The 12,419-nt window shown below is 39.7% G+C and overlaps 1 protein-coding gene across 4 annotated transcripts in view; it reads right to left on the bottom strand.

Moving 5' to 3' along the window:
• The window catches only part of METTL25 (methyltransferase like 25), a 302,845-nt gene that overhangs the window by 119,343 nt on the left and 171,083 nt on the right, over positions 1 to 12,419 (bottom strand). For all 4 annotated transcript variants that reach the window (XM_073556984.1, XM_073556985.1, XM_073556987.1 and 1 more), the window contains exon 7: positions 2,136 to 2,230. In XM_073556984.1, the coding sequence (XP_073413085.1) occupies positions 2,136 to 2,230 (95 nt within the window). The remainder of the gene's footprint in view (positions 1 to 2,135; positions 2,231 to 12,419) is intronic.

The raw sequence follows: 12,419 nt of genomic DNA, 5'->3' as shown, positions 1-12,419 counted from the left end.
GGGACCATACATACCAGGATAGGGGGTGAAGGGGCCATGCATACCAGGATTGGGGGTGAAGGGACCATGCATACCAGGATAGGGGGTGAGGGGACCATGCATACCAGGATAGGGATGAGGGAGTACCATGCATTTCAGGATTGGGGGGTGAGGGGACCATGCATACCAGGATTGGGGGATGAGGGGTACCATGCATACCAGGATTGGGGGATGAGGGGTACCATGCATACCAGGATAGGAGGTGAGGGGACCCTTACATACCAGTATAGGGGATGAGGGGGCCATGCATACCAGGATTGGGGGTGAGGGGACCATGCATACCAGGATAGGGGGTGAGGGGACCATGCATACCAGGATAGGGATGAGGGAGTACCATGCATACCAGGATTGAGGGGTGAGGGGACCATGCATATTAGGATATGGGGTGAGGGGACCATGCATACCAGGATAGGGATGAGGGAGTACCATGCATATCAGGATTGAGGGGTGAGGGGACCATGCATACCAGGATAGGAATGATGAGTGCCATGCGTATCAGGATAGGAGGGTGGCAGCACATACCAGGATGGGAGACCATATACCAATTAAAATGCTCACCACCCGGGCGTAGAATGGGTTCATAGCTAGTATACTATAAAGAGAAAAATCAGACAAACTGAACATTTGGAAGTGGTCTCCTAATTTTTGCCAGAGCTGTATGTACTCTGCCTTGCCATTCTATCAACAAGGTTATTAATGGTTGTCTGAGGAATGTTCTGCCATGCTGAATGAAACTGGGCACATAGATCATCAAGGCTTGCTACTAGCAACTCTATTTGCAATTAATGACAAATGGCGTCCCAAATGTACAAGCTGGGAGACAAGTCCAGAGACGTGGAGGACTTGTTACCACCCTTAAGCCATGCAAGCTGCTCACAGTAACACAAGCAGCATAGGGCCTAGCATTGTGGTGTTGATAAATGGATGGTGTGAAACTTTGTAGAAATGGTTGTACTACTGGTTCCACAACTGACCCATTCTTTATGGCAAGTAAAATTAGATGTCACATACCAAGCTTAAGTCATTAAGCAAAGTATAAGCAAACCATCAGAAGGCATTTACATGACAACTACAGTAGTTCCATTGACCACACACCACTACTCTCACAAGATCGGGGTGCAGTGATGAGTCGTGCTATTGTCTTGGATGCAATGATATACAGAGATTTGTCTGAAAATCACGGTCAACACCATGAAGACGCTTTCTATGAATGAACGTCAGCGTTCCTACTCTTGGGAATCTTGTGTGGTGGGACATAATGTATTGAAGCTGGACCACTAGCCTTCCTGATGATTTCAGTGCACAAATGCATTCACTGTGGCAGTACATTCGTCAGACAACAATTAATACCCTTACTAATAACATGCCCGGACATGTAAATGCAAACAATATGAGTTGAGGGAATTTGTTCGCGTTCCCTCTTATTCGGCAAGCTATAGCGCTTACCGAATAAGCTGCAGAGGGAACCCGACTTCCTGGATCGTGTCGGCTGACCAGCTGATCGGCACCGCAGCTGCATGTGTCAAGGGTGTGTCATAGTCACACAACATGCACGGAGAGCCCAACAAACAGGCTCTACAGGCATGTGCTGTGACAGTGACAAACATGCAGCTGGCGGTGTCAATCAGCTGATCAGCCGGCACGCTCCATGTATCTGGTTTCCCTCTGCCGAATAAGAGGGAAGCAGAACAAATTAGCTCAACTCTACGTACAAAGCATATAATTCTGTGCATGATTCACATACTTAGAACTGTATGAATTAAAATCTTTTGAATTTTTTTAGCATTTGCATATTATTAACATGTCTATCGATCCTGTGATTTTCAGAAATCTCCAACTTTTTCTTCCTAGTGTTGCGATTACAATGTTATATGTATTTTTAGTTGGATCTTTTTTGTTAGGAATATGAAATAAAGAGAGTCAGATTTTCAAGTTATAATCAACCCATACCTAAGTAACCATGTCTGTTTGCATAGAGGTAAGATTTCAGCTGGAAAACATTGGTTTCATTCCTTTAAATTTGTTCTGGTAACAAGTTTCTTCAAATTTAGCATTCTCAAAGAGAAAGTACTAACATCTCAACAAATGGAACCCACCAAACAAGCGGACATCCTGGCATTTCGTCCAATGTGCCAGCACCTTTCTTTCAAATACTGACTCATCGGAAACCCCCACAATCCTTCTGTTGGATCTGTAGAAAGAAGAAAAAAAAAGGACAAAAAAGCATTAAGAGCATGGGCACACAGAATGACAAACAGAAGTCATCCTAGTTTGCTGGCTCTATCAAAGATCTCACGAGAAAGTCATAGAAAGGTCTTTTCAGGATTAAGTGCTGAAGGCTTTCCAAGTCTATGTCACATACACTTTACATATTCTGTATTCCAATCCTTTACTAGCAATCTATCTAGGGTAAGCAATGTAATTAGATATATGGAATAACAGCGATTTAATCTCTTTGGCAGCCCTCTTTCTGTCCACATTGCAGAAAGTGAAAAAAAGACATGAAATCATTCATACTGCAATTTGCACTGCTTTCTCCAGGATAACTTTGGCACATACTTAAGTGATTTGTGCTTTTAATGTTTACTTATACGTCATATTCAAGTTCAATGTTTTGTTCTCTTTCAGCCCGAAACAGCTGCAAGGTTCTCGGTTGTTTCTTTTAAATGTTTAGCCGTGTTTTACATCCAAAAGCATAATTCGATTTGGCTTCGCACCCATTAGTTGCCTTAGCAGACAACAAAGCTTAATGTGACCAGAGGGTTTATTAAGAGATCTGATGCTAAGAAGTCACTCAAGCAGAACAAAGTACATTAAAAGGTTCCTTAAAATCTGTTCTGCGAAACAAAGTGAAGAAAGCTCATTCACAAGCTTTCCTCTTCAAATATACTTTAAATCTCAACTCAACTCTCAAATTGATGGTAGGACAGAATAAAAACGTGGCATGATATATTAAATGTTTCACTACTGAACATTGTCTACTGCAAATGTAAGGCAAATAATAAAACGACCTTGAAAAAAAGAATAAAAAAAAACAAAAAAAACTACAGACAATGGAAAATTGAGCTTTCCAAAGACATTAAAATGTGCAAAATAAGAGAAACAATACAAACATAAAAAGGGAAGATAAAATGGCTGAAGACCAAGTTGGAACACAGCTGAAGACAAAGGTTCCAACATCTGCAGCAAATATTTACAAGCAGTAATTTAGACCATCTTGTATTTAATGGGATCATGTTTTGTACGCATTATCCTGCATGTGGCTTAGGCTCTGCTCACATCGCTTTCAGGCCATAAGGTTGAGAAAATAACAATAGATCCGTATATGTATATCACATCATATATTGTAAGCCCTCGTGGGCAGGGTCCTTTCTCCTTTTCTCCTCCTGTACCAGTTGTGACTTGTATAGTTTAAGATTACTGTACTTGTTTTTTATTATGCATACCCTCCTCACATGTATTGCGCCATGGAATAAATAGCACTATAATAATAATAATCACATATTACCTAACTTAGTGTTTAAAAAGAGCAAAAAGAGAAGCCACGAGGAACCTTTTCACTTCTGCAAAAATTTTAGTAAATTAGCCAATAGACAGATATTGACGATCATTGACTGCAAATGACAGTAACTGGCAGTGTAGTTGACATTCACGGTGCATTATTACTGTGATTAGAAGTAGTGCAGCATGGTGCATCAGAAAAGTAGGTTGGATGTTGAGCACATAAGCCTTGGATATCTGACGATAATTACCATCATTCTTGATATATATAGAGAAGGGGAAAGACCTGAAGTGTCATCTTTAAGGGCTGGTCTTATTGGATTTGGTGAATTAAAATACAAAAACAGAAAAAAAAAAAAAACCCTCAACGATCAGTGCCGCTCTTCTCCACTATAAGCGCTTAGTCCCCTGGCGATCTTATGAAATTGTTTATGTTACACTGAAGGAACCGAGAAGGCAGAAGCCCATCAGCTGCCATTGATAGGCTTACGTGACATGAACAACGTGACAGGATTGCCAGGTAACACATTGCTCGGAGCAGAACCAGCCCAAAATTAAGAACGCTTTATTTTTTTAATTATTTTATTACGCACACTGTGGGGCATTCAACGAGGGAATGTATAATAGTGGTTAGCCCCTTTAAGAAGAGAATTCTAGGAATTGGTGCCAAGAAGGACTTGTGGCAGAGAACAATTATTGGCATAGTAGATGATGTAGCAAGCTCTCTGATACTTATCATTCTTTTCTTTTATTTGGACATTAATACTTGCTCAGGATACATCAGGTCAGATAGCACGGGTTTTCTCCAGAAAACACATTTTTTTTTTAGAAACTAACCTTAAGTAATTTCCTTTTAGCTTTCTATTGGAAGTGTTTAGAGGTGGGGCAGTAAGAAGTCTTAAAAATATTAGAAAGATGAAATACCATTGTCACGTACCTTTAAAAGTTCAACATATTTGTCAGCTCTGTAAATTTGTGGCTATTAAAGTGTACTGTCACCAGTTTTAGCCTATATGAAGAAAGGCCCCTCACCTTTCACGGCTGATATACAGCATTCTACAGTGATGTATGTAAGCCCCTAACCTGACCTGTAAGAGAAGCAAGCAGGAAGATGGCATCACAAGAAGATGGGAAGTGCCGAACCAAGAAGAGCAACACCCCTCAGACTGGACCGTCCTGCAGGGGAGTATAATAAAAGTTATTTTTCTTCTCTTACAGGTTGGGAGCTTATATACCGCACTGTAGAATGCGGTATATAAGCCCTGAAAGGCGGTGGCCTCATCTCATATCGGCCAAACCTGGTGACAGGTTCCCTTTAACATCGAGGGGGGCTAGTTAGGGGAAGTAGTATCCACTGGACTAGGCAAGGCAGACAATTTATTGTTTGCGAGGAGAACAGCGGGGATGGTTTTAATGTGTGTTCACCTAAATGTGGTTGTAGTCAGTAACATTAGGACTAAATGGGAAGTGCCGCAGTGAAGTAAATTGTGTTGGCCCTAAAGAGCCAAGATGGGTTGAAGACCCTATGAAATGAGGTTACGAGAATTGGCTTGTTGGAAGGGAAGGGACTCTTATCCTGTAAAATTTGTAGAGGGATAAAGCTGAGGACACGGGAGAGATACCTGGTTCACGCAGACTGACTCTTCCCCGTCAGTGGTAAGGCAAATCATGGGCATACATCTGTAAACTGAATTTGTGGAGAACATATGGCATCCAAGAGAATAGTACACTCCTAGAAATTGTCAAGGATTTGTCCACTTGAGTAAGAGAGGTTGATATTTGTGGATTAATGGATTAAAGTGGCTCTATATAAAGGCCCCAATATACATCAGATAGCTGTTGGCCAGACAGTTATCCCCCGTGACTTCTTTATACAGAGGAACACTCTGCTGGGCTCTGCCGATATTGAGAAAAGCCTTGGTATGCAGGCCATATTCCTAGTACTTCATTTTAGAAAAGTATAAAGCTGTCCATACTCAGTCTGACCAGATGCAAAGCCAAAAATTAAATGGGAGAAAGTATACATTTTGATTCTTTAAAAACTATCAAACAACATGTTTGTAGGACCACAGACTAGCGTGCAGCCACCCGCAAGTACTAATATACACAGTCAGATGGGTGTAGTTATAGTAACTATAAATTATGTTACATTTAGGTCAAAGTTTTTATAAATGTAACTGTAAAATATTAAATATTAAAAATAAATATGACCTTTAACAATGATTCACAAGTTTGTGCTTGGATTTCCCTTCGGTCTCTAACTGGAAATGCTACAAATGTTACACAAGATGAATCAATAGGGCTAGAAAGTATAATATTTGCTTTTATTCTGTGGGAACATAAGGTTGCAATTTAAGCCACTGTGGGACAGTGTGTTTTATACAAAATATAACAACAATTTATAAATCATTACACCTATCTCCTGAAATCTAAACAATTTTTTACGCACATTTAAACCAGATGTAAGGAAAAATATTTTACAAACACTTAAGTCTCTAGCTAATATTAAGAGTGTGTAAGGGGTCAAAACGAGCGGCTTACACTCAGGTTTTCAATATGTATATCTTGTTGGCCGGTCATTAGGTATGTGCAACTTATCTCCTTTGATGCACCTGCTGCTCTGTTTAATAAGCTCGGAAAGGAAAGACAAGCAAGTTCTGCTAACAGTTATACTTGACATACCTAGACACTGCTGGAACAATCACAACCATTTACAAGTGCCGTTAATTTTCGGCCAGTTATGGATTTAGTAGACTGGAGATTCAAGGATTTAAGGATTACATTGTATTTAATGGCCAGTGTGACTCAAGGCCCAATAGAGTTATCGCAAGATAATACCTAACACATACGGAGTGAAAGAAACAGGAGGATATTTATCACTACATTCACGCCAATTTGTTCTGCAATTTTTGAAATTTCCTTGCTGTAAATGCATGTGCAAAATGTATCATTGTTTTACGACATTTGAGACCCCACTTATCACTGAAGCCAAGGAGAAGCAAGCAGATTACAAAGCTTCCAATTTTCTCATGTATTGATTTATGAAATAAAAATTAAAAACGGTTACTGTAAAGTCTCATTCTGGTGTGTTTGTATTTTTTCTGCTTTACCAGTGGATAGTTATCAATAATGTATATTACATATGAGTAGTAAAATACTTATCGGTCACAGTCTTCTGTTTCTAGTGTTACTATGGTCACTCGTGACTGCAGCACTTACTAGCCATAAATCACTGTGTCACAACTCTGATGTCAGGTATCCCGGGATCCTTCCCTGATACTAACGCTAGGGGTGCCCTAGCTATCCATGTTCCCTGGATTACTTCTAATGGTGAAGATGCCAGGGCCATGTACCTTTCTGAGCTCCTGCATCCGCCCTTAGTCTGTCCAACACCCCAAATAAATAGGGGAGTAGTAGTGTATGGCTATAAACAAACCAGACTAACAAGGTAGTATGAACAGGGATAAAAGGAAAATATCAATCATACACAAAAAAAAATGCACACACAAACCACAGAGGGAGACACCAGGGAGCGATGGATGATAAAAACCAAAGTAGGAAGGAAGAGAGGATTTGCACAAAACCAAAACACCTTCTCAAACTACCCACCAACTCCTGAACCATGCAGCAATGAAGCTAACTTTGGAATTTCCTGATTGCCAGAGTCCAGTTTAAATAGGAGGGAAGTGGCCATCAGTGAACAGTTGAGAGGCTTAAAGCAGGTAAGCTTCCAGGAGCTCTCAACTGAGATTACCCCCTGCACTGCTAAAGGAAACCTGCACTGCTTAATATTATTATGCATTTATATAGCGCCATTTATTCCATGGCTCTTTACATGTGAAAAGGGGAAATGCTTCTAGTCAGTGCAGGAGCAGTCTTCTGGCTTCTCTCTGTTGTGGCAACCCTGTGACACACTGCCAACCGTTACTTTCAAGTCTATGAGAGCCTTATTCCACTATGGTGAGCTGGAAGGTCACAAGACGACAACTAAAGTGGCCCTGTAAACAGTAGAAGACAGCATCCGTTAAGTATATTACTACTACAAACACGGAACATACATTACTTTTACATTAATGATGGTGAAAGTAAAAAAAAAACAAAAAAAAAAAACGAGTGGTAAACTGCAAATAAATTAGCAAACCGTCAGACATTTCAGAAATGAACTCTATTACGCTAAAGATTAGGTGCATAACAGTCCTGTTTGGTACATAAATGATAAATCTGGGTCATAGTCTTTTGAAAATAGAATACAGTACATTCACATTGTATTGCCAAAAAGCAGCAAAATCTTGCAAACACAGAAAATATGGGATTTGGAATACTAGTGAACACGGTAAGGAAAAGAGAAGTGGTCATACATGCGCACCTCTCTTCATTTACATCTATGGGAGCACATCAACAATTTTAGGAGGAGATTTCATAGAAATACACTGCCAGCCCTTGGTTTCTGACATTATGCAACAGAGCCCCAGTTATTGAGATATGCTGAGACTCCAAATATAACCGTGCATTAGATCCTATGTATATCATAGTGGCATGGACAGCCATGCATAATTTGATCTTTTTTTTTTAGGTCTCAAAAAGAAGGTAAAAATATCATGTTTTATTCAGGCTCCCACAAAATTTGGTCAATTCTTATTGTCAGTAGGTTGAATATGCAAATTGCCTCTTCGGAGAGAAAGTGGACTCTTGAGCCACCTATTGGAACTAGCGATCCTAAAAGTCACTATCAAACCTATAACAAGCCTTGTCATATGACTTAGGCTACTTTCACACTAGCGTCGGCCGACGGACATCGCACTGCGTCGTGCCGACGTACCGTCGCACGCTGTGAAAGCTTTTCACAACGAGGGCAGCGGATGCAGTTTTTCAACGCATCCGCTGCCCCATTGTAATGTTCAGGGAGGAGGAGGCGGAGTTTCGCCCGCGCATGCACGGTCGAAAATGGCAGACACGACGCACAAAAAAAACGTTACAGGATGCGTTTTTTCGCCAAAACGACGCATTGCGACGTACGTCGTCCAACGCTAGTGTGAAAGTAGCTTTAGGATAAAAGCCAATCATGAATCTCAATTTGCAGTGTTTTGGGGTATTGCCCCTCATCAGTGCAAAGTATGAGATCTGATTTGGCTGTATGAGAAGATTCTTAGTGGGATCTAAGGGTTAACATTTCTCCTTGTGGAGAGAAACAAGCCTAGCCTGGAATGTCAATTGAGGAGACTTGCAAGCCATACATAAGTCCTCTGAAAAATTAAATATGCAAATATTGTCAGTAGGTTGACAAATTTAAAAGTGATGAACACGGCATGGATGCAAATCACTAATTGCATTTTTTTTTTTTCAATTATAACAGACTTGAATAATGGTAATTATATGGGTAAATTTGTGAACAATTATGTAGACATATAACACAACTAAAGAGGACAAGATGTTTTGTCACTAGATCACCACAAGTCATCAGCTGTAGACAAAGATGCAATACCATGTACTAGTAGAGCAATATGATGCATAAGAACGTGGACCAAAATTTCACTGCTTACCTGGTTGTCTCTAGAGCCTCCAAAGCAAATTCTGTAAATCAGTAGATTGTGGGTTGTATGACAGGGCAGTACAATATATTTATACAAGAGCTAGCAGTTACTCCCTGTGCTGGCTACCCCTAGGTGTCCCAGCAGGCGGGTTAAGATGTATAAATAAAAAGCGCAAGAAAAGACTGTATGGGCAGTATGAAGAGGAAATTATACTTTATAACGTCACCCTTGGAGATATAACAAAAACATCTGCAGAAATAAAAACTCTCCTACCGATCACTTCTGCCCTTTAATGAAAACTGTCAGCAAAAAATGAAAAAATATGAACTCCTTTTATGTTCCCTTGTTCAGCTCTAGAACTAGTGTCCATATTCAAGATAAACCCTGGACAAAAAAAAAAGTAATCAATAAATACTGCCAGCACTTTTACAGAATGGGGTGGGACTGTTGGTCTCTTCAGGATAAGCAAAGGGCTAAATATTACTGGACATTGTAAAAGGTATTTTGACCATCACTATATTGTTACCATACAACTACAGAAGCAAAATGTTAATATACATATATATATATATATATATATATATATATATATATATATATATATATATATATATATTTTTATTTTATTTTTTTTTTTTAATTTTCTTTTGAGGTCTGCTATCTCAGTGAAACGGTCAAACACTTTTACCAATAAATCATAATAGGGATTGAAGTCTCAGTGATTCTTGTTGTGACCACTAAAACCAGTGAAGGGCTGCAGCGGTCATTTAAAAAAAAAAAAAGACTATTTAAATCCTCTAACCTATTTATTGCCCACCATAGTGCTTTTAGAAACCACAATGTACTCAATGGCACAGAGGAGTGGACTGCACCTAGATACTACCACATATTTGTAAGGAGGAGCTTGGAGAAAATGACCTACACAACGCTGGAGAGGACTGCAATGATTAAAGGTGCATCGCATGCTCTGTTAAGCATACACCTCTTATCCTGGCCAGGCCTCTTGTAGAAAAAATAGAGAGCAAAGTTTATCATTCTGGTGAGTGCTTTAGCTTTTTTATTATTTTTTTTTTACTACTGCTCACTTTTTACTTTAAAGGGGTGGTCCGAAGGCAAAGCATTTTTCTCCTAACTTACTCCTATCTATTTATTCCCATAATCTAAGCTATTTTCCAATATACCATACTTGCTTTAAAAATTCCCTGTCATTCCCTAACTACACTGTCTAACTGCTATTGTATTTTTTCTCCTGTTTCCTTGCTGATGAAGATTCGTTTCAGTATCATCAGTGCATGCCGGGATACTCAAACAACGCATCATCAGGGGCAGAGGATGCGGTCACTGTCACAGTTCCTGCCCCCCGTCATCAGTGACGCTCGATTCAGGGGCTTGTCCCTGCTCTATTCTTGAGTGTATCCCTTGTGCAGTGTCTCCCCCCGTGCTCTGTGTGAGGAGTGCAGCATCTGGTCTGTTGTCTTCTAAGATGAATAGTAATAACCCGACAGCAGAGCAACACTACACAAGGGAGACACTCAAGGACAGAGCAGGGACTAGCCCCTGAAACGAGCGCCACTGATGACCCTTCCTTTCAGAGTGGGGGCAAGGGCTGTGACAGTGACTGCAGTCTCTGCCCACTGATGACGCTTTGAGTATCCCAGCATACACTGGTGATACTCAGACAAAGCATCATCTGACAGGAAATAGAAAAAAATACAATAGCTATTAGTGTAGTTAGGAAACGGTCGGGAATTTTTAAAGCAAGTTTGTTACAAAATACTTTAGATTATGGTACTAAATAGATAGAAAGTTAGGAAAAAAATGCTTTGCCTTCAGACCACCCCTTTAAATGAACCTATCAGCTGATACATGCTTCCCAGTGTTTTATTTTATCATAGCCAGAAATCTCTATGAAACACATGCTACTGTAAATCTGCTGTGGGATTGATCCAAATGGGCTAGTCTTTACATAATACAATCACTAATGAGCCCTGGGGCACTCATGACATTTTGCCCAGTTCACCACTTCTCCTTCCTTGGACCACCTTTGGTAACAGCAACTTCATAGTGGTAATATCCCACAAAGCCGGTTTCAGAAATGCTCCAACCCAGTCATAACAATGCGGCCATTGTTGAAGTTGCATATTCTTGCCCGTTATTCTGCTTCCATTTCAAGATCGGCTTGTTCACCTGTTGCCCATTTTACCCCACACCTTGTTATGCGCGATTGTCAAGAGATAATCAATGCAATTCACTTTATCTTTCAGTTTTTAGGTTATGGCTGATTAGTGATTATATATTTATACTATTAGGTTAAATGAACCATAGAAAATTTTCTATAGATTTGTAAACCCTAAGGAGGCTGAAAACATTTTTCTGTAGGATACATAAAATATTAGTGTTCCAAATGCGATTATGGAAACGGCAAGCCAATGTAGCACATGCTATAACAGTGATGTCTACAAATGCTTCATATTAAACAATTTGGTTTGCCATCACATTCCATCTGATACACTGCCAAATTGTTTGAAGGCAAATCATGGATTTACACAATTGTGTAATGCACTGCTATTTATGAGGTTACCATATGTGAAATGAGGACTCATGCCCTAAAAGCAGAAGAACTGGAAGTGTGAAAATATACAACTGCTCTCAACATTGAAAAAGCTATAATGAGGTGCAAATTAAAGAGGGAACGATGAAAAAAATCCAACTAGTTCTTTCTGCTCAGTTATGGGTAAGGATAGTGTGGTGCAAAAGGGCAAGGAAGAGCCAAGATTATAGAAAACACACAAGTGACTGAAGATCAGACGCAGCTGTCAATGTGAGCTCATTGTAGAATGCTTGGCCAAGTGCAAAAATAGAACTCTACTAATCATATACATATTGGCAGAAATGACTATATAGTCAAAGAAACTAAGTACAGAGCAGAAGAGGTATCAGAGTGATAAAGAAAATTATCAGTTCAGTTCTAATCTATAATTTGCCCATACGTTCTATTACTTGTTAGATGGCAGCTATATAATAGCTTTATAAAATGGATTTTATTAATTTCAGCTGAAAAAAAGGCCTGCAGACCTCCTTGGAGTGTTCTGTAAGATACCTCATCTAGAAAAGATGTTTTGGCAGAATCTAGACAACTTGACGTCTGAGACCAACTAGTTCTTGAAAACTAATGATTCTTTATATTTTATATATATGCTTAATAATTACTGATGTGCAATATTTTGGGTTTGGACATGTGCAGTAGCCCTATATAAGTGAGCCGGAATTTCCAGATCAATAGACAATTTACATTGTATGTAGAGGAAGCTGGATAAAATAAGAAAATCCATGAAAGCTGGGTTTGTT

The sequence above is a fragment of the Dendrobates tinctorius genome, unplaced genomic scaffold (genome assembly GCF_039654945.1).
Source record: "Dendrobates tinctorius isolate UK_male_01 unplaced genomic scaffold, ASM3965494v1 ptg000241l, whole genome shotgun sequence".
Taxonomy (NCBI): Eukaryota; Metazoa; Chordata; class Amphibia; order Anura; family Dendrobatidae; genus Dendrobates; species Dendrobates tinctorius.
The sequence above is the reverse complement of the archived record's forward strand: the minus strand, read 5'-3'. Positions and strand labels throughout refer to the sequence as shown.